This window comes from Coenobita brevimanus, chromosome 8 (genome assembly GCF_032717465.1).
Source record: "Coenobita brevimanus isolate Jiangsu-jjx chromosome 8, ASM3271746v2, whole genome shotgun sequence".
In the NCBI taxonomy this organism is placed as follows: domain Eukaryota; kingdom Metazoa; phylum Arthropoda; class Malacostraca; order Decapoda; family Coenobitidae; genus Coenobita; species Coenobita brevimanus.
The window spans coordinates 14595592-14619472 of record NC_136961.1 but is presented as its reverse complement, the minus strand read 5'-3'; the positions used below and the strand labels follow the sequence as shown (position 1 = coordinate 14619472).

Genomic DNA, 23881 nt, shown 5'->3' with positions numbered 1-23881 from the left:
GCAATTTGCGTATCAACAAACCTGTGACGAAGTAGACAATGAACATACTCAAGTATTCCGTCACACTGTAGTAATGATCTAAAATGAACACAAGATATTAACACATCGGTAGAAATAGACAAGTGAGCAATGTAATGGACTTCGTGCTTCTGTTATTTATTTATTTAGCTACCATGGTGCCACGTAATGACTTGTACATTCTTTTTTTAATTCAAAATACTCTTACTGATAATCAGAATTACAGGTAAATTCAGAGATGCATACATAGACAGTTTCTGGGAAGGTGGTCTTTGTTGAAGATCGTATCCATAATTACGTGGACGCTCTCCAGTCTGGTACACCCAGTTATGCTGCTGTAATATATCCAAGTGTTGTCTCCTAATAAATAGATTTTAGTAACTACACCTTCTATTCTCATATATATATTCATCCATCCATCCACCATCCAATCCTACATTGCCCCATGAGGAGCGTAGGAGCCCGGGGCTAGGCAGTTGATCCCGACATTTAAGATGAGTGACCAGCCTCACTCATCCCTGAGTGGCATTACATGAGCAATCAACTCCAACCACCCCTTGGATATAAACCTTCACCGGCTCAATCCTATTGGAGCGCAATAATTACCCACTAAACCACAAGGCGCCAAAATTTGGTTATATGGTTACCACCCAACGTAGTAAATGGTTTTCTGGTGCACAGGAAACCATTTGGCTTGTCACTCAGTGTAGAGTCACCCACAGGCTGAAGGAAGTGGAAAGAATGAAGGAAAGAAAGACAGAAGAGGCAGTGTAAAGTCACCCGTAGGCAGAAGGACAAGGAAAGAATGAAGGAAACATATATATATATATATATATATATATATATATATATATATATATATATATATTTGAGGGGGGGACACCTGACGAAACACTTGTGATAAACAAGTAAGAACAACTGCTAACCTCTTCTGTCCGAAGACGTAGCCTAATTTTGTAAAATGTACGTTCTTCCTACGAACAGACGATTCTTAAAAAAAAAAAAAAAAAAAAAATCAGGGAGGTCCTCAAAATGGAAACTGGTTAACGAAGGCTACTTGGAAAGGCTATCCTACGTTGAACAAAATCGCCCGGAGACAGCAAGAATATAAATTGCGTCCAGCAAAAATATTTTACTAATACGTCACTGAACTGAAGGAGTCACTGGTAATCAAAATACAAGGACATATGCAGAGGTCAAGGGTTTATTATTGCGACAAATCCTTCAGTCAATAACCACATATATGTTTAAACCACAATATTCATGGTGCACAGGCAGACCTATTCGATGACGAGGTGTGGAAGAAACTTGTGCAAAAGTACTGGAAAACACTGATAAAAATGACACTGCTACTATAACACGTCCTAATGACAGTGCGATAATGATGATAAAGTGGGACTTCGACAAGTATGATTAGTCACAGAAATAAAGCATACAAGATATGCTTTCGGAATTAAAATTGTATTTATTGTAAAAAAAGTATGTTGAGACTCCAACACAGCAGTAGAATGATATTACACATTTCATGAGAAATAATATCTTAACTGAATCAATGGATCGACCCCTATCGCAGAGTTTTCTTTTGATTACTGTAAACTGGAGACACAGCTTACACTGACTTGCTTATACTATAAGAAAGCAGAGTATGTGGGAATAACAGCCATATTCATGATTTAAGTAGTCTATCTGCAACTTTCTTAAAATCTTAGGTTAATATTTAACGAGTAAATTAGAAATACACGATTGCATTTTGCTGATACAGGTGATTTACATAAAAATACAGTTCCATAAAAATCAACAAATTATATTTAAACAATTTACCTCTTACATAAGGACGACTCGGATTTGCGTAAGTATATCGTAATATATTAGAGAACATTTTCTCTTCAAGCAAAAAAACAAACAAACATGCAAGATGGCTACACAACTCCAATATGTCCCCTGAAATTCTGGAAAACTGCCAATATATGCTCTTTGCCACCGTCAAAATATGCTCGATAAATCAAGGAAACTGTCCTCCAATCTCACATATCTCATGTGATGGCATGTCTGCCTGCTTTTAGTATCATACAAAGCAACAATACTCTTATCGCTTTAGCTAGGAATAAAACTGCCATCCCTCCCTCTTCAGTGTTGAACTATAACAAGAGATTAACCCTAGAATGTGGTGTTAGTCACGAAGAAGTTTTATGGAGAACATGTTGAATTTGTTGTCTCATTTAGCCACTGAGATGCGGGAAATGAACTGCAGAAAGGAAAATCTCCACCTAATTAAAACGAAGGAATCATAGGAATACTGTGAAAAAGAACCTATTCAGTCCTCAAGACTGTCATTTTCCTAGACACACGAATACGATCCAGAGGGACTAAGAATATGACCGTCAGAGCAGAGGAACAACGAACATTATGTGGCTGCATATGTTGGTTCTGCATCTACCAGATGATACGTAAGCATTGAAGATGCTTTTATTATCTTCTGCAAATATGTAACACCACTGCCACTACCATCGCTTCCACAAAAAGCATTACCGTATCAGAAGCGCCACTTTCATTATTACCACGACAATCATTACTAACATCATTACTACCGCTACCACTACGATCATCATTTTCATTATCATCGCTACCACCAACACGGTATTCACCATCACTATCATACTATAATCACAGTATCACTAAATACGCGTGCGAAAGCACAAGGGGGTTGTGTGCTTGGGACTTTTTGCCGGTCTGTCTGTTAGCGGGGTATTGAAAACTATGGGATGAAATTGTACCAAATTTGACATAATATTTGAGGATTAGCAGAGGAGAAGGTGACTAAATTTAGGGCAAAAAGTTCATAGGGTAAGACCAACTCAGCTCAAAACAGTTTTGATCCAATTTTGGCTAAATTTGGTGTAAGGGTTATGGGACGGGACAGAGTAATGAGATTCAGTTCTGAGAACAATCGATCAGAGGTAAAGGTCACAGAGCAAGGTCAAAGGTTAGGCCCTTTAACTCAGTTAAATTTTTCAGAAGAAAAGGTCATAGATACGGTCGTAGGGTAAGGCCAACTTAAACACACAAACTGATTTGAACCAGACTTGGAGGATGGGTTAAAGGTCAGGTAAAGAAGAAGTGTTTTAAGTCAGAAAGCAATCAGTCACAGGTCAAATGCACAGGATAGGGTTAAAGCTTTGGCCATAATGCCCTTCACCACGATTCAGTACCGCATGTCCCCGTATGCTGCTCATCAGTAGTAGTAGTAGTAGTAGTTGTTCCCTAGGCAGTCTGGTCGGACAGCCCTGAGTCCCTTAGGAAGGCCATGGACGAGACCGGGCTTTCCCACGGAGCTCTCAATGAGTGTATGTTGTGTTGTTGGCGTAGGTGATGGTGTGCAATGCAGTCTTCCATAATGTGCATAATAGTATGGGGTGTTGCGTTGCATCCTGGACAGGCATCAGCAACGGAGTCATCCATCCTCTTTTGGTAGCTTAAGAGGGCTGGATGGTGCCCACATCTCAGCCTGGCCAGGTGGACCCTGTGTCATAAATGACTAAATGTCATAAAAGACTTTGTATTTACTTGTAGAGAAGTTATATATATTATGAGTATCTATGACTTGTGGACGTGCGGTTTTTATATCTTGGAGTAGCTTCCCATTTGTCATGTAGTGACAGGAGAGGTAGAGAATAGTATGGGACTATTTTTATTTGTCTTGGAAATATTAACAAGTCTCTCACACAGAGCGGAATATAGAGTCCAGTCCCGCTAGCTATATCTCTGTCTCTCTCTCTCAAATTGCCAAGCCCTTCTCCCTGTGACCTGTCTCTTCTAAGGCCTGTCTCCTTCTGCTCCTGCCTGTTCTGTGGCTAACCTCCGTCTCAGCTCTCATTCCTAAATTCTGGTGTAGCAGGGGTGTGTCACGTGTGTTCCTCGTGGATGGAAAGTTCTAGCAGCCTGTGTGTGAGTATGTGTGTATGTGTGTGTATGGTCACTAGGCGCTGTTGTGTGCCTATCAAGCATTCCTTGCGTTAAGAGTGTGTAAGCATGCTTAGCATTGCTCGATTCTCGCAGACACAATACCTTCTCATCATCTGACTCCCTGCTTCTATCTGTCTCTCTATCTATCTATTTATCTATCTATCTATTATGATTTGTAATTATAATATGTAGTCCTGACATCTGCTCGGCCGCGCGAAAATGGCGTACCATCGACAGTTAATAGTCCTAACATATTAATACATATTATATACACATTATAATGAACTTATAAACTAATTAAGTGAACTACATAATATTGTAAAAGTAACATAATTGTGTGAATATTGTATACATATAATATAGTAAATAGTGATTATTCAGTAATATTACATTTTAAACAAGTTGTATACATATTTGAATAAATGCAATGGTTGTTGTATAACGCTTTGTAAGACGTGCATGTACAACAGACGTACGCATATAATTGTGCAATGGTAATACTGCTAGGTTATACATTACATAGAGTTATCACTTTAGTAATGTCTAATATTTCACCTAACTTGTATGATGATACTGGTAATACAGAATTGTGCTATAATTGTATGACTTATATTGTGTTAATGCATAATTGTGTTGGCCTTATATAAGTGTCTTGGCCTTATAATTGTAGTTAAAGTTACATAAAAGTTACATCTTGTTAATGCAACTGTTTTGTCGTTACATAATTGTTACATATCGTTTGTAGTTACATAATTGTAGTTAAAGTTACATAAAAGTTACATCTTGTTAATGCAACTGTCACATAAATTGGTACATATTGTTTGTAGTATTGTTTGTAGTTACATAATTGTAGTTAAGGTTACATAAAAGTTACATCTTGTTAATGCAACTGTCACATAAATTGGTACATATTGTTTGTAGTTATATAATTGTAGCAAGTGTAACATAATGTAATCGTTTGTCGTTACATAATTATAATATGGAGTTACATAATTGTAATAATTGCAGTCCTAACATATGCTGCGGTCGATGATAGTGATGATGTGCCATGCCACTTGTTTGTGGAGACAACAATTTGCTTTTTTGTTTGTAGTTTATGTGGTATTTTGACATATTTCGTAGTAACACTTACACTTATTTTCATTTGTTTGTTATGTGATCTTACTCTATTTCTCTTTTTTCTTTCTTACTTTTCTTTCTTTCTTTCTTTTTTTTTTTTTTTTTTTTGTATGTATTGATTTTCTATAGTTTGTTTTTCTTCGCCTGTGTATGCTTTTTCCATGTTGTTCATGGTTGCATAATTACTGGCTAATTTCCTTGGGATACTTTTTTAAAGTTTAGTTTATATTGTACAGATATTATTGAAAATGATATTATATAGTCCCATATTTTGTTATTTTATATAAAAAATATATATATACTATATACAGTATTAACTATATACACTGACTTGTTGTTCACTTGTACCTATCGTGGGTAATATGTGTGTCAGCACTGAGTGGAAATCTTTGTCTTCACGATTGTGTTGAAGATGTTCATTCTTGCTAACATCATTTGTGTTGGCCATTTTTTTTTTCTCTAGTTTACCTTGTAACTTAATTTATATGTTTCCACTAGGTAGCTTTAATTAATAAATGTTAAATACAGTTCTTTTAATTGCTCACTGAGTAACTGTGATGGTATATTTTCTTTATCATTTTGTAGATATAATAATGTATAGTTGTATGTATGAAACACGTATTTTATGTAGGTATAAATGGTAACACTCGTTGGTAGTAAATAAATGTTATAATAAATGAATGAATATATACTGTGTAGAATATTTATTGTTGGTGATTATTTAGTGTTTGAGTTATGCAGATAACTGAAGTAAGTATGTGTATTTAAGTTGTAACTATACAGCACGTTTTATATGTTTGTGCAGAAGCTTATTGTCTATCACTGTGTATTGTATAAATGAAGTAACTATGTAACTCACTCATTTTTACCGTGGTGGGAATGGTGTGAGTGGTGTTGCACGTGGTGATAGCGTTGTTCTTCACGGGTTGATTGGCGTGTTGTGGGGTGTCAGACACACGGCTTGGCGTCGTCTCAGCACACGTATGGTGACGTCAACTTCCCACACTGGTAGCCGTGGTGAGTGAATGAGTAGTGATGAGTAACTTGAGTGAAGACGGGTGAGTAAGACGAGTTGTGAATATGGACTCGGTGTTTTGCTGTATGTCTTGACCTCTGGGTCAGCATAGGCGGGAGGGAGTGGTGGGGGCTTGTGTGCTTGTTGCTTCGGTGTTTCCTCTTCTTTACTTGCTTTGTTTTATATTCTTCTTGTTGCTGCTTGAAGTTACGTGAAGATTATAAAGTTGTTTTGTAGACTTGTAGACTATTTGCATTGTAGGCTGTATTTTGTCAGGATTCACTGTAGAACTGAAGCTAATCTTGTAGAGTCTCGCCCGCTTTTGTAGAAATTTGCTTTTAATTCGGAAACGATGTCCGTAGATTCGCTGGTTCGTCATAGAAATTGCAAGATCGTATCAATGTTTTGTTAAACTACTTGCAAGGCGTCGTGTTATCCCTTCACCTCTGCATCAGCATGATGATCGGGGAGACGGAGGGGGCTGAGTGGAGAGAATACTGTCAGGAGCTGGTTGTGAGAGGTATTCTTTTTGTTTTCAATCTTGATATTTTGTAGGAATTCAATGTTGATTCGTAGACGAGGTTCGTATACGTTCGCTGCTACCAAATGTCATAAATGACTTTGTGTCATAAAAGACTGTGTGGTTCCTTTATGGTTGAGTTATATATATATATATATATATATATATATATATATATATATATATATATATATATATATATATATATATATATATATATCTATGACTTGTGGACGAGTGGTTTTTATATCTTGGAGTAGCTTCCCATTTGTCATGTAGTGACAGGAGAGGTAAAGAATAGTATGGGACTATTTTTATTTATCTTGGAAATATTAACAAGTCTCTCACACAGAGCGGAATATAGAGTCCAGTCCCGCTAGTTATATCTCTGTCTCTCTCTCTCTGTCTCTCTCTCTCAAATTGCCAAGCCCTTCTCCCTGTGACCTGTCTCTTCTAAGGCCTGTCTCCTTCTGCTCCTGCCTGTTCTGTGGCTAACCTCCGTCTCAGCTCTCTTTCCTAAATTCTGGTGTAGCAGGGGTGTGTCACGTGTGTTCCTCGTGGATGGAAAGTTCTAGCAGCCTGTGTGTGAGTATGTGTGTATGTGTGTGTATGGTCACTAGGCGCTGTTGTGTGCCTATCAAGCATTCCTTGCGTTAAGAGTGTGTAAGCATGTTTAGCATTGCTCGATTCTCGCAGACACAATACCTTCTCATCATCTGACTCCCTGCTTCTATCTGTCTCTCTATCTATCTATCTATTATGATTTGTAATTATAATATGTAGTCCTGACACCTGTCCTCGTGAGGAAGATAGGATTCAGAAGGGTGGATGTCAGGAGGCCGTGCATGCAGCTGTGTGTTGTCTTTAAGTGACTGAATGGGGCGGCAAGTGATCTGAGTGTGGATATGCTTCTGGAAGCTGGTCTGAGGTGGGCAAGGGGGGAGAGATGACAGTATTTGTGTATGGTGTCGTGTGCTGGGTGTTGTTTTGATGTTCCTTGATGTGGGTGGATGTGCTGCCATGTAATATAGTGGATGTTGTGGGTTTGTGGAGGCTGCAGCAAGAAATTGGGTGCCTCTCATGTCTAGGTGATCCTTGACTTTGAAGACTTTGGTTTCTTGATGTAGGTGGTCTGTGAATGTAGTAGCTGTGCAGCCTGTGATTATTTTTAGGGCCTTGTTCTGTATGGTCTGTAGAGTGTTGTAGTGTGTTTTGGTGATGTTAGAAACCAGGCAGGGCTTGCATTATTCATCACTGAACGTATGTATTGTTTGTATACTGTGGTGGTGGTTTCTTTGTTGTGTCCGAATGTTGTATGGGCAAGTGACCTCAAAGCATTGAGTCTTGGTGTTATTTTATTTTTAATGTTTGTGATGTGTTGTTTAAGTGACATTGATGTATTGCATGTTACACCAAGGATTTTGTGTGTGTGTGTGTGTGTGTGTGTGTGTGTGTGTGTGTGTGTGTGTGTGTGTGTGTGTGTGTGTGTGTGTGTGTGTGTGTGTGTGTGTGTGTGTGTGTGTGTGTGTGTGTGTGTGTGTGTGTGTGTGTGTGTGTGTGTGTGTTGTGTCTGGTAGGGGAGTGTTGTTTACGGTGAGGTGTGGGATGTGACTGTGTTCTGCTGTCCAGTTTGTGAGAAGGATCACTGTAGATTTGGCTGGGGCTATTTTGAGCCTGTTTGTGGTGAAACATTCGTGTAGTGTGTTGAGGTAAGGTTGAATGATGTGTGCAGCTGTGTTTGCGTTTTGGTGCATACAGGTAAGTGTTATATCATCTGCATAGGAAGTTATGTTTATCTGTGGTGTGTAGGGTGAGGGTATGTCGTGCATGTATAGGTTAAAGAGTGTAGGGGACAAAACAGATCCTTGGGGGACGCCGTTTGTGAAGTTTCTGATGTTAGAAGACTTACCGGCAAATGTTACTTGAGCACATCTGCCTGCTAAGTAGTTTGCCAGCCATCTTTTTGTGGTATTGTGTATGTTTGTGTTGAGTATTTTGTTTGTGATGTTGTGGCGGGGGATGGCATCAAAAGCTTTTCTAATGTCTAGTGTGATTAGGAGTGTTCTGGGTGGTGGCCTAGCTGAATTCATGCCATCGAAAACTCTCTGTGTAAGGTCTGTAAGAAGGGTGTTTATGGAGTGTTGTGGCCTAAGCCATGTTGTGACTGGGCTAGGGGAATGTGAGGTGTGACTAGTTGTAGTACCAGTCGTTCAGTGACTTTGGAGGGGATGCAGAGGAGTGTGATGGGGCGGTGTGAGGAGGGTAATGTGGGGTCTTTGTTGGGTTTAGGGATAGTGATGATAATGCCATGCTGCCAGATGTTGGGTATTATGTTATGTGAGTAGCTGTAGTTTGATATGCTGGTGAGTGCTTGTATGCCTTGTGGTCCAAGGTGTTTAAGGTGAATGTTGTTTATGTTGTCTGGTCCACAGGCAGATGAGTGCTTGAGGTTGTTAATGATGTGCTTCGTCTGGTTGTAAGTGAAAGGTGCGTAGTCTGGGTCTGTGGGGAGCTGTCTCTTACGTCGGATGATACGTCGGTCTTCGGGATGGGGGTTTACATGGCTGACTTGTGAAAAGTGATTGATGAGAATGTTTGCTAGTTGTTTGTTTGAGTGTATGGTGTCTGTTGTTGTGATGGCAGCGTGTTATTGTGTGGTGTTGCTGTTGGCAAGTGTGATGCTGTTTAGTGTTTTGTAGAGTTTGCCGATGTTTGTTTTGTGGTCAAGTGTTTGGAGGTAATTTTTCCAGTTTAGTGTTTGCTGTTCTGATATTTTATTGTTTATTTGAGTGTTGAGTTCTTGTATTTGTTGTACGGTGTCTTGTGTGTGGGGTGTTGGGGAGTGTCGCAGTGTGTCCCGTTGTCTGATGAGGCCTTGAATTTCTGGTGTGAAGTTGGGGTTGTGTCTCTTTCTGTTGCCTCTAGGGATGTGTCTTCTGTCTGCGTTTTGTATAATTGTATTGAAAGTGTGTACAGCGGTGTTGATGTTTGTGATGGCTGTACTGTTTAGTGTTTCGAAATGTTGTTATGTTTCAGTTACAAAGGCCTCCCATTTGGCTCTCTTATAATTAGTATATGTGTGTTTGTGGCCAGCTGGGGTGATTCTAGTTTTGGTAGCGATAATGATTGGGAGGTGATCAGAACCTAGGGTTTTGACCACTCTCCATGATGTAGTTGGGGCGAGGTTTGGGGAGCAGAAGGTGATGTCTGGAGATGATGGGAGGAAGAGGGCTAGGTGTGGGATATGGATATGCTCCCTGGTACTTCTTTTTGTTTTCAGTGTTATTAGTACAACTTGTAGGGATTCTAATTCAAAGGATTATGGACAGCCCTAATTTGCAATTTTATCCATAACCCAGATACATGTGCTACAATGATGCGCAATCAAAGCTCAAATATAAATAGCCAGTTTCCATCAGAGGGTTAATTTTGTCAGTTTGTATTCTAGCCGTATTTAATGATTTTGCAGCATCCCCCCTTTATAGCCATTAATAATGCTTATCACACCCTAATTCTCTTTTATGCATTTATCCTATATATTTTTTGTATCAACATGTTTTCCTAAGTAACATACAAGAGAATAAAAAAAAATGTAATATGTAAAATAAATCACCGATGAAGAATTTCTACGAATCCCTCTGTGCCACCCAGTGTACGGCTATCAGCTCTGAAGACAACTAGGCTCAGTACTAAAGGAGAGAGTCTGCGAGAATGCATAGATATTCATTTAGGAGCACAAAAACAAGTGGCTTCTGTTCATATCGTATCTAATTCGCGGCTCTTCATATGGCGTTCATTTCGGTCAATGGGCCATAATTCTAGATGGCATAGCAGTCTTCGTTACACCTCTTTCTTGGCGATTTAACTACCTACTGCATCAACATACTCCCTCTCATTATATCGTCTTACTAATACCAGAAAGTGTGTGTTAGTGCCATGGAAGAGGATATTAAGGTGCAACATGCAAACTAAATCGTTTAGAAGCCCTACGGAGTTTAGAGTACAAATTAAATTATGACCCTAGTGCTGTGCCTCGACTGCAAAATGCTCAGGTGTTATACCCACATATTTGTAACGAAGTAAACCCTCTTCTCTTTTCTATAATATTTCCGGCAATTGCCTGCCATGGTCAGTATTTGAAAAACGTCATACAATACACCAAATTATCGTCAGAAAGAAGCTCCTCCGGTCTAGTACCTCACACCGCCGCAGCTGTATAAGAAATGCAGAGTTAGCTTAGTCATGGAGGGGTAAGAGTGTTGAAGATTTTTTGCATTATTATATCAATATGCAACACAAGGATGGAGTGCTATAGACAAGTAAATTCATATATAACAATCAAAACAGCATCGCACAGCGGTATGCAAGTAAAAGATTGTTGGGATTATATTATGCATATTATACACGAGTTCACTATCAAAATTTTAAAGAAAATTAATGAAACGCTGACGACTGGCAGATAACTTACCATTCCCCGGTGACACAGGAAGCAGCGTGCTGGACGGGAGAAAAAAAAACGCAATTAATTAGCATAAATGATGAGAAATTCATAGGAAATCACCAAAACAAAAACCAACAGACTGGCGGTGTTGCATGGGAGGGCGGCAATAAACTGCACCGGGAAGGGATATACTGCAATAATATGGTATAAATGAAACGCCTGCATCAAGCCTTGAGCACGGGCTCGCCATACAACCTCCATGACAGGGTTCATTGTGGGTTGAAATAAGACTACAGATAAACTAAGTCGACCCCATATGATCTTGACCTTTGATTCCTTGACTTTGCTGACCTAATCAATTCATCGTCCCTTCATACTGTATCACACACACACACACACACACACACACACACACACACACACACACACACACACACACACACACACACACACACGGATGTCTTCAGTATTTATGGAGAGAGAGAGAGAGAGAGAGAGAGAGAGAGAGACTATCTTTTTGCCTCAGTCTGGGTGGCAGGGGCGTGAGTGAGAGCCTCCAGATCGGCCACGGTGTCCATCAGGCGGGTGTTTTTCGTCTCCCACAGGGCAAGAAGAGAGACAACCCCCGCACCCTCAGCCGCGCCCATCACCACAGACATGGCCCACGGGTACGCCTCCTGGTTTTGAAGTGGGAGTCGTTACTGATTAGGGTACGGATAGTTCAACTCCTGGTTTACAAGGGGGGTCATTACTGAATAGAGGGACATGGGTACTGCAACTCGTTTAAAAGTGGATCGTTACTAAGTAGGGGCAGTTGATTCCCGGACAATATTAAAAGGGTTGTTACTGGATAGGGACAACTGAACGTTACTAAGTAAGGACAGTTGATTTCTGGACAATATAAAATAGGGTTTGAGTAGGGACGGTGATTCCTGGGCATTATAAAATTAGGGTTGTTCCTGGACGATATTAATGGGGTCGTTATTGGGTAGGGACAGTCGGTTCTTGATATTATTAAATGGGGTCATTGCTGAGTAGGGACTGTTCATTCCTGGACAACATGAAAAGTGGCTCATTATTGAGTCGGGACAGTTGATTCATGGACATTAAGCACCAGCCTCGTGGAAAGCTTAGATGGTGTCAGATGGCAGAAGATGCAGGTTAGTCAACAAAGAATATATGTTAGTTGCCTGAGGATACATGTCAGTTGACAGAGGATAAATTTAATTTTCTTGGTAGAAGATACCATACAGTGAATGGAACAGGGCAGTTAAAGAGCAAGGATACTTCCTGAATAGCAAACACTACATAGAAAGCTAAGAAGATACAAGTCACCGGACGGAAGTGGGATCGATCTTAGAGTTGGGACTGTTGCTTCTTGGACAATAAACATCGACCATTTGGAAAACTTAAGAAGACAAAGATCAGCGGGAAGAAGAGGGAACATTACTGAGTAGGGACAGAGAAAGGCTGACTCCTGTGTTAAATCTTGTATGAGTTGTTACTGCTTAGGGACAGAAACGTCTCAACTCCTGGGCAAAAACAGGTGAGGAATATGGGTCATTACTTAGCAGGCATAGATATGTTTGAATGCTTTCTTGTTAGGTTATTAAAAAGCCAAGGACACAGCATTGAATGTCTAAATTCAAGTCAGTAGGTGGCAGATCGGTCATACTGAATAGGGCCACGAATGCTTGGAGGTCTTTTATTTGAAGGGGTGCACTTGGAGAACTGAAGAAGGAAAACAAGAATTTCGGAAGCAGGGAATGAAATGCCTTAGGGCCAGTTCTACAGAGTATACAGACTCTGCATGACATAAGTGATTGGAAAGTTCGTTCTTGAGTAGGGACAAAAATTTCAAGACGAGCTACGTATCCAGATGGGTGATGTGGATATTATATTCTGCTGTCCAGTAGGTTCAAATGTATGGATAACTGATACAGAATCATTGTTACAAATTATGAGCAACTACTCTGCATTATGTCATGACCAGCAGGACACCAATCTGGAGGTGTGCTTGTATAAAATTACATTCCAACCAGCTATAGGTTCATCACTTCATCCCCACAAATTAGCTTGGTCTGTCTATTAATATTTCCTACTTCCGCATATGTTAATACACAGCCTCTATCTATTTTTTAGTGGTAGAGTTAACACTACTGAATAAGACTAAGTGAGGATTGCTTACTAATGCACTCAGTATGTATGGACTAACAACTGCTCCTGCACGGGAAGCTATCTGGGAGGCGCTCATACTCTGACTACGTATCTCGGTGGGAGCAAGTTCCAGGTTGTATAGGTAGATCAAATTAAAGGCACATGAAATAGACATCTTGCCCACCATCACAAGTACTAAAGTCAGCCATTTGAGGTCTGTGCGGCACAGGGGTATATGGGAACAAGTTGAAGCACGACAGTAAGAGCATAACTGTAATAACGACTCTTAGCCAACATATTTAACTTCAACTTTAGGTGTAGTGATGTTGCTTATTGTCAGCTTCTCTACCGTCAGAAACGGACTGATCACTATGGAGTCTTCACTGCTTAAGCAATATTTGAAAAAATTCATACAGGAGGGGATTATACAGATCTTTCATTAAAAGCAGCATGTTTATCATACGAGAATATCTGTAAAGGGTACACTGACTCCCTTCCAGTTCATATACAAAAATACAATTTTACTGCCATTAATCAGCATTGGCATTTACTTTTGACAAACATCTGAATCATTAATCACTAATTATAAATGAAGTTAAGTGCAAAATAAATTAGAAATTAAAAGGAAGAGTGACAAACTTGAACACTCTTTAGACATCCTACTTTGTGTACCTAAAAATACTGCAGCTTACTGGAGACCTTTGAGAACTCTATATAGTGTTAGATACGAACGCAATCCCTATTACAGATATGCAGGAACTACTGATGTCAGATATGGTCACACTCACTTCAGGAACCTGTGGTGTCTAGTATAAATACAAATATCTGCCTCATGAACTAGTGGTGTTAGAGATTTACAAAAATTACCATCATCTACACACTCGGTAACCATTGGTGCCAAAATTTACACCAACCCCTCGAAACATACCATCAGAAACCAGAGGTTGGGCTAAAAGAACGATGGCAGCGACGGAGAAGTTGAGAAAAAGTATTTTCTTCCTGCCCATGCAGCCTGCCGTCAGGGTCCCGAAGATTTTGGCCACTAACTCCACTGTCCCCGACATTGCCATGAAGATGAAGGGGTTAACTTCCAGGCTTGAGGTTCCCAAGGTCAGGCCATAGAAGGTCATGGACACAATGAAGTAATCAAGGCACATGATTATCGTAATAATGCGCATCTTGGGGGTCCTACAAAAAACAAATGAATAAATAAATAAATAAAAGGGGGAAAGCTGTAACGTTCAAAAATATAGGAAGAAATTATAACCACGTATTAAAGTTGTGCATACTATGAAGATGCAACAATTAGTGTGAAACTGTTTTATTTTCACAATAAACACTACTGCAACAAGTTCGTAAAATTTCTTATATTAATCTTAAATAACTTATGGCACTATGAAATCAGGATTCGAAAGCAAATCTTGTGTAACTGATCTGTATTGGAACAGAAAATTAAATAATTCATGACGCTATGAAATCAAGATTAGAAAGCAACTATAATAAATAGAGGAGCATAAACAGAGAAATAATGGTTAACAGCTCTAACATATGCAAATATACTGGCACAAAACTGTAACGTACTGTATGCAAACATGATGCCACAAATCTCCAATATTAACAAATAAGTATAATGACACAAATCTTAACGTGGACAAATATTATGACACATTTGTAAAATATAAAATACTTGTTTTACAAATGATAGTGTTGCAGTACTACAGTATATTTAAAGAAGCATATTATTCACTCGAATATCCACCAAGCCTTTTGCTTATAGTAAAGCTTGTAATGTCACCAAGGACAAAAGGTTTGTTATTATTATTATTATTATTGTGGTAGGTGGGGGCCCTCACCATCCACTCATTCAATGCAGTGCTGCTTTTGGGTGTCTGCCCTTTCCTCTCCTCCATCCTTCTCTCCTTCCATCCTCTTCTATCTATTTTTCCTTCATTCCTTCCTCGTCCATCCGCCTACGGGTGACTTTACGCTCCCTCTTCTGTCTTTCTTGCTTTCATTGTTTCCTCTTCCTTCTGCCTGAGGGTGACTCTACACTGAGTGACAAGCCAAATAATTTCCTGTACACCAGGAAACCATTTACTACGTGGGTGGTAGCCATATAAGCAAATTTTAGTGCCTGGTGGTTTAGTGGGTAATTATTGCCCTCCAATCGGATTGAGCCGGTGAAGGTTTATATCCAAGGGGTAGTTGGGGTTTATTGCTCACGGAGTGCCACACAGGGCTGAGTGAGGCTAGCCACTCTCATCTTAAATATCAGGACCAACTGTCTAGCCCCGGGCTTCTACGCTCCTCATGGGACAACGTAGGATTGGATGATGATTTGTTATTATTATTATATGGGTGACAGGTGAATTGACGACAACTGTAGCGATATTTAGAAAGAACATTTAGCCTACTTTTTTTTTTCCTTTTAGTAGTAATAGTAGTTATTGTGGCCTCAGGTTCACTTGAAACGTGAACTTGGTGGACTGCATGCTGAAGTTGTCCTTCTTCTGCAATCCACCATTCTCCTTTTGGGGGATAAGGATATGGTCTAGAGATTTTGTAAACCAGACAAGGTAGCCGCACAGTTAATCACAAGACTACACTAATACAGGTAAGTGTAATTTACAGTACATAATCTTGATCACTGAAGCAACAAATCACCATGCAAAACTACTAATCACGTACATGGGTACTGGAGTGCATCTTCCATGGATGTCTCCTGGTATATATGTCAATAATCTTGTCATAATCAAGATTTTTGTGTTTATAGACTTGCTATATATCAGAATCGTGGCATTATAGCAAGATTCATCCATGCAACTATTATTCACATCCTTTATTTATCTCAGAGCACAATTAGCCCTTTCCACACTGGCACTGGTCGCAATCACAGTTAGAATACGCAATATTGTCATCACATTTAGAACACTGCTCCATACCATCTGAAGACGGCTTTTCTAAAGTTTCAGATATCGATTGTACCTTGGATTTATCTATGAACCAGATAAATAGTTTCAGACCTAAGAAAAGGATCGTGGGTTGGGCAGATGATCTTCGTTTGCTCCCTGATTGTAGTCCCCACGTCTGGTGTAAGATGAACTACATTATTTCTGACCCTGGCTGTGATAATAAAGGCCGTTCTTCCAAGAAATCTGTCACTTAACTGCCTTGTTACGCAGCCAGTGACTAGTAAGAAAATTGTTTCACCGGCAGTACTGTTCAGGGGTACCTGTTCCATCATACCTCAAGTACGGTGTACTGTCTAGTACCTGGAACAGTCAAGAGTACATTTCCACGATGTTGCTCTCGTGAAGAGGTCCTCGAATTTCTGCTCTGAATTATTCCGAATGAACTGAAATTCCTCCTTAAGCACTAAGACCTTTGTAAATGCTTGGCTGCTCTCCATGTCTATGCCTTGGAGCTGAAGAGACAGTGGCTTTAGTGAATCAATGCAAATACTGGCAAATTTGAAAGACTACGCAGAACTTGGGTTCTGTAAGTTGCTTATGAAACTCATTGTCTTCGGTTATAGTCTTTGGGTCCCAGATATTATCTTTGTTGTTTAAGATCTATTCCACATTAAAAGGAAAATCATAAACAGTATCTAAATCTCCAAAATTCCTACGGAACTCTATTCATCTCATTTCACATAGGGACCAAACCTTCTTCATCATGGTGATTTTTTTTTTAATTTCTTACATGACTTTTCAAGATTGCCTTGACGTTGGGGCTGTTGATGAAAATCTTCCTAGTGCTTGCAGAACTATGTTGTAAGATTTGGCACCTTGAATGTTTTGGAAGGAATAAGATTTAACTCATACGATGCACAGTGGTTAATATGTGGCCTTCTTATAGTTAGTCTTCACCTGAAAATTCCTTACAGTCTCATTTTGTTTCTCAGCCATATTGCCTGCTCCATTAAGAGTTTGAGAACGACAGCATTCATTGTCAAGTTCAACCTTTTGAAGGCAGTCGTTGACGGGATCAGCAATGGTTTCGCCCTTTTAATTCTCACATTTCACATATTCAGTTTTTCAACATATTTTTATTATTCCGGACGTAGCAGATTACGTTGCCTAATTGCTCCCTGTTCACACTAAGTATCGCTTCATCTGCTGCCAACCCAGTAGAAGTCCCACTGCTGTGTTCCTCGATTTCCAGGGCAATTTTTCCCTGAAAAAAGTTTTGAATTCAGTCCACAAGGATATTTTCAGATGTTTTAATATGTATCTAACATTATTTTGACGAGTTTGTGTGTGACTTTGCAAGGCTCTATTCGTTTCATACATCACAAGAAGTAACATCCACAGATGTCCTTTATTGCATCTTCATAGTTAAGCACTTTCATCATGGTTTCGTCCTACGGCCAGTCCTTGTCGTCCCCAGCATTCAATTTTCCGTAATATAGACATCATGGCTGTTTTGTTCCGTTCTTCTGCTGTTGCAGTAGCACACCAGCTGAAAATTCTGTGTTCGATTTGACTTGAAGGCTCTTCAAAACTTACTACTAAATTCCTCTTTATATTGAAATAACTATATAACATTTATGTAAGATATTTTTTTATATAATTTTGTTAAATACACTGTCGAAAATAGGACGAGAATAAGGAGTAAACCCCCATGTTCCCACTCTGAGTATTTGCCTAATTCAACTGAGTATTAAACCACTAAGTCATACATATGATTCAAGCATAAGAGACGTATATTGGCAGCTTTCAAGAATTCTTATCAGGATCTAGTATTGTCACCGTCCATTATCTCAGCTTGGAACTCCCACGAGCTGGCCTTTGCTAATCATGAAAAAAAAAAAAAAAATAACACGTAAGGTAATGGAGTGAAACTACTGAAAGCACACGAACTCGATTGTAATTAATGGGGCATATATAGGGTAGTAATGTATACCTATTCGGATCTCCTTTCATTAATTTATATAAAATAATTTAATAGCCATATAAAGTATTATAAAGTAACTGCTCTGTTTCGCAAAAAAGGGGGACATCAAAGTCCTAAATAACTACCATCTAATTAGTCTTGTTCCTCTTGATACAAACTTTTCACAGAAGTCCTAACAAATCGAATTAGTCCAACCTTATGTGTAAAACAGCCAAGAGAACAAGTCGGATTTCGAAGTGTTTGCGTATTCAGATCATTAATACGATGATCGATAACACCTCAGAATATAAGAAAACTTCGTTCATAGCATTTATTGATTATGAAAAATCATTTGATTAAGTTGAAACAGCTGCAGTGATGACAGCAATCCGAGAACGAGGTGTAAGAGAAACTTATGCTAAAGTACTAAAATATGTTTATAGAGATGGCTCGGCCATAATATGATTCCGTAAGTACACCCAGAAAACACCAATAAACAAAGGTGTTAGACAAGGGGACACTATTTTATCCAAGTTATTCATTGCGTGCCTTAGAGGACGTTTTGAGAAATTTAGATTTGATGACAAAGGAATAAATGGAAAGCGACTGAACAATCTTATATATGCAAACGCCAAGTCCTCTTCGGTGAATCACGTGAGGACCAATAAGAAATGTGAGGCGACCTGCACAGAGACAGTCTGAAGGTAGACTTGAAAATGAATATGAGGAAAATTATGCATAACAGGCATGTTTGTTCCCGTCAAGTTAATACAGATGAAGAAATAGAACGTGGTGAAGAATACATATACCTTGGGCAGGCAGTTCAGGCTGATCCTGCAGGAAAAATGAAATCATGCGAACAGGAATGGGATGGAGGACTTTAGGCAAACTAAGTAACTGCATAAAAGATAAACAATTACTACCATGCAATTAGAGACGGTTATAAAATCAGTGTGTTCCTCCTGCTATAACTTCTGGATCAGAAACTTGCAATTTAACAAAATCATTGGAACATAAACTTAGTAGTGCTCAGAGAGGAATGGAAAGAATTATGTCAGGGGTCACATAGAGAGATATAATGAGAGCTTCATGGATATAGGAACAGACGAAAGTTGAGTCCTTAGTAGGACAGATAATAGATGGACAACCACAGTAAGTGAATGACAGCTCAGAGATGGAATGAGAGGAAGTGTAAGATAGACGACTAGAGGGCGAGATAAGATTCGGAGATCCGTTGCGATTAGATGGAACGACTTATAGCCAATAGGTCAGAGTGAAAAAAAGATGGGACAGGTCTTTGTCCTGCATTGGAGCGACTACTGCTGATGATGATGGTGATGAACGTAATTTCAGCTTCCTCCTAGGATTTCTTTATCGAGGGAACGTAACAATCTAAAAAACAAAGGATTAATTGGGTATTCATAATTAGAGGTGGCAAAATAAATGAAGCCAAGCGGAAACGATTTGGAGACTTGCTGCTGCCTCAGAGTTTCTTGGAAGCTAAGGAACCACAGTCAGAAACTCGCCCTTTATGAAGAACTTACCTAAGCATGTTACCTGTTCATCAGAGTTTTTTAAAATATAAGTAAAAGCACTATTACAATGCTAAATGAAAAATTCATTTAACGAGATCTTGGATCTTCACATACTCTTCACTCTCACGCATTTCATAATCTCTATCTCTTCCCTAAAGCTGTTTTCCCAAAGTCTCAGATATTTGATAGGAAAAAAATGTTGTACAGTAGTTATCTCTGGGAGACAAGGATAACGTTTTGCACGTATATCTCCCACTTTGTAAAATCTATCCCCTGTACTCGTAAGTACTGACAGGATTTGGTGCGAATCACTTTAAGATGTGCAGACACTGGAAACTGACTTAATACGTCACTACACATTCTCATGCCTGAGCAGAACTGTGATGAAGTTGATGATCTTTGCAGAAATGTTGAGACTCTTCCGCTTTGGCCTTTGTTCTCTAAGCTGCCTGAAAATATGGCAAACCGGTAATATGAACAGCTCTTGTTACATGACTCTTCATTCTTTGTGGTTTCATGTGCTCATTCATTACTTTTTTTCCTTCGCGTCACGTCTTTGCAGACTTCATGCTATTCATGTCGCATGCAGCCAGCAAAATGCCATGAGCATGTTGTAACAAGAGATGTGAAAACTCACTTTTTTGTGGTGTCTTGCCGACACAGATGCATTGTCACTGGTCTCGTGCTTGCCAACATCAGCTCACAGTGCCTGACGTATGATGAAGCATTTTTTTCCTTACATTTTAGCATCATATATGGAAGCAATAAGAATGTAGTATAACTATTGTAGTACTGAGCTGCCTACAACTGGAAATTGCGGTTCGCTCAGATTATTATTGCCCACCTAGCAAGACGATAATGTAATCACCTGCATCTGTGTGTGTGTGTAATTCACCGGGTCGGTCAGGATCACTTGATGGTCGTGATCGTCAGCATTTTACCCTCCCGGAAGGGAGCTGAGAGCTCATATAGTCCGATCTAAGGGCAAGGGTGTGACCTTCACACACCCACACACCCGTCCCCTTGCTCAACGGGGACAGTAACCACCCACTTCGTCAGTGAAACTTTTCGCAACCTGAGCGAGGCGCGAACTCCCGTCTACCAGATGGCAAGCTAGTGTGTGTGTGTGTGTGTGTGTGTGTGTGTGTGTGTGAGAGAGAGAGAGAGAGAGAGAGAGAGAGAGAGAGAGAGAGGGTGTGTGTCTGTCTATTACCAAAGTATCTCAAAATCAAGAGGGCAAATTGTATCCAAACTTTGTAGGCAGTATCCAGGGATGTGTAGCTTGAACTGATTAGATTTTGGCGAAGCTGGGACGTCATGCCTCCAATTGCCAGAGGACCTTACAACACATTTTTTTTCATATTTCAGTAATGGATTGAGATATTGACTTGAAATTTTGCAAATAGGTAGAAAAGACCCTCTTTTATCATGGCCTAAAAGGAAAAAAAAAACTATCATGAAATCACAAAATACTAACTCCCCATGTTTAAACTCCAACCGTTATATTTATAGCAAAGATTACCGATCTAATTTTTTTTAGCGATGATGCACAGTGCACATTCGTGGGCGAATGCTTTGCCTGTCCTTATTCATTTACTTCCTTGCAGGGGTAGCCGGCACTGCCCGGTTAAATTCCTATGACCGTGCATACTGGCATTGCCTGGGACCCTGGATGGCCATTCCGCTTGTGGTGGAAGACCGCCGCGGTCCCATTTTATCCAGTGAACCTATAATTCTCCGTGGACTCATTTCCCCATGAGCAATATTCCACATTTAACTATTCCTACCATGGACCTATTTTTCCACCACCCATCAACCCACCAACCCTCCCCACCCATCCCACCCAACCTGCCCACCCCACAAATCCATCCACCTAGCTGACCCACTTTACCTGATTCCGATATGACTATAGAAGTAAAAAACTACTCTTACTGGCTACCACGTTCCACCATGTTGATCTAATTATTTCTTATTAGTTCTAATCTTGCCATCACGAGCGTCACTTTAGCGACTGTACTGTACACTTTCTAAATTAGCTGTAAAAAGTTACACTTGTCAGAGATGTTTAGAGAAGACTATATGCATCCCCTCGATTTCCATAGAGAACAAACAGACAGACAGACAAACTTTCTGTCTATACGGATTAGTTCTAATCTTGGCTCAGCAGCGCCACTTTAGTAACAGTAACATATAAATTTAAATTTGTTGTAAAATGTTACACTGGTTATACTCATAGGTGTTTAGAGAAATCTATATGCACCTCCCTTGATATTTACAGGTACAGACAGGCAGACGAACAAACATTGTATTATCTCTCTCTCTCTCTCTCTCTCTCTCTGTATATATATATATATATATATATATGTATATATATATATATATATATATATATATATATATATATATATATATACACCAATGCTTACCCGCAAAACTATGGGGACTAACTAATTGCTTATCCATCACAAAATGTTTGCAGATACCATTAGATTTGTTTCCATACCGTTACTGAGCTCATAATGATCAATTTTATATATTGTCGCTGAGGAAGACGATGAATTATGAAATGAAGGAAAGGTGTGATGTAAGTCAATATGGAGGCAAAACATCTGTTGAAGTAACTTTAGATGCTCTTCCTTATTAATTTGTACAGTACATGTGAATAGCCAAGTGATGTGAAAATGACATAACTGGCATTTAAGAGAACGTTAGGCTGTTATATACTGTACATAATTAATCGCTGAGGAAGAAGTGCTACGAAGCCTAAGTCACCTAGAATACTGCCCACTTATTTGCAGTGCAACGGTACAGCTAAGCATATACGAACAGCGGCTGGGATTCACCTGTTGCTGGACGGAGCGCATGATGGTCAGTAGCTCATTATCAGGAGGGAGAGTGGCTTTGTTCCAAGCAGCTGCCCACTTCACTTCCTTCATTGCTGTCTGATGTTGCCCCACCACCGCCATCCAACGAGGAGACTCACCTATCACCCTGAATCAACCACAACACGCAAATTACCACACAATTATCTTAACCACTCATTCCGAGGACTTAGGTTCTGTGCAATTGCAGACAACTGTATCTACAACACTCCCTTTTCTCAATTAATTTCTGGGCAAAAATACACACAAATTTACACATAACTAGTCAGAAACATCAGTTGGTAGAAAATTCATTAATAAATGCTACATTTTACAAAGTCGGAATCGCCAAATATTACCTACCAAACCATGAGGGTAGTAGTTTTAGCCGGAACTGTATATGTGAACCAAATCTTTCCCTTTTATCGTGAAAAAATGGGAGATGGGTAAACTGGAAAAAAAACATTTAATGCTGTTTCAATATTACATTGACCGGAAAATTTCATTGCAACTTCATAAAATTGGCTTTGCTTCATTTTCCCCTGTAAATTATGGAATCACTGTAATACAAATACAAATGTTCCCGTAACATGTTGCATATCATTCTGTGGAATGTACAGAGTCAAAAGTCTGGAAAAGTATAGGAAAGACCCGTATGTCCACAAACTATCTTTGCAGCCTTGCGACATGCGTTGCTTGTAACATGTTAACCTTCTAAATCCGATGACTTCTTTATTTTATTCTTGCCATTTCCAGACAAATGCATTTACTTTAAAGAAAATTAATGCTCTCGTAGAAAAGAGGTTAATGAAAGGCGGAAACCACCTCTCCAGCTCCAAATGTGTCTACAAAGTTGAACAAAGTAGTCAAGTGTTAGCAAGAACCAAACAGAAAGGATTTTCAACAGACTGCAGGAGTTAAATAAAACCATCGTGAGGCAGCCGCAACATTTCGGAACACAGAATATGCATTTTTGAAATGGTTATTGGAAAACGTAATCCCTTTAATACGAGAATCCGTACCTAGACAGAATCAAACCTCTACCACTATCATCATTATCCACACCCATTTTCCTACTCTTGGATGAGGTGAGGTAGAGCCCAAAGACCCAGAAAAAAAAATTGTCTGCAAAATGAATAGGCCACATTCATTCATTCACCGTTCCAGTCCCCGGAGTCTTGACTAAACTAAATGAAAAGCATGTCATTGAACTGGAAAGGACGATGAAAGATGGACGAAAATGAAACAACACCTTCAATCCGATAACGAATTTTTCATATCAATGAAGCTATCATCGGACAATTTTATTCAACTGTGGTAATGATGGGATTACTTAAGCCAATTAAAAAAAATCTCTCCTAAGATGAATATAATATT

At 39.4% G+C, this 23881-nt stretch overlaps 1 protein-coding gene across 1 annotated transcript; it reads right to left on the bottom strand.

The window, feature by feature from the left end:
• Positions 1–11585: 11585 nt before the first annotated feature.
• Positions 11586–22609, bottom strand: LOC145406691 (organic cation transporter protein-like). Its single transcript, XM_080277795.1, has 6 exons — positions 22487–22609; positions 17308–17409; positions 16506–16657; positions 14162–14421; positions 13265–13449; positions 11586–11753 (listed from the first exon to the last, which is right to left on the bottom strand). Exons 1-6 carry the CDS (start codon positions 22607–22609, stop codon positions 11586–11588), a joined length of 990 nt encoding a protein of 329 aa, XP_080133921.1.
• Between the last annotated feature and the right edge of the window lie 1272 nt (positions 22610–23881).

Coding starts and splice junctions, on each gene's coding strand:
- LOC145406691 (XM_080277795.1), bottom strand. CDS start 22,609: ATGGCGGTGGTGGGGCAACATCAGACAGCAATGAAGGAAGTGAAGTGG. Junction 14,422..16,505: donor TGTACTCTTGACTGTTCCAG/GTACTAGACAGT, acceptor TGTTTTTTGTAG/GACCCCCAAGATGCGCATTA. Junction 11,754..13,264: donor CATACATACTGAGTGCATTA/GTAAGCAATCCT, acceptor CTTCAAAACCAG/GAGGCGTACCCGTGGGCCAT.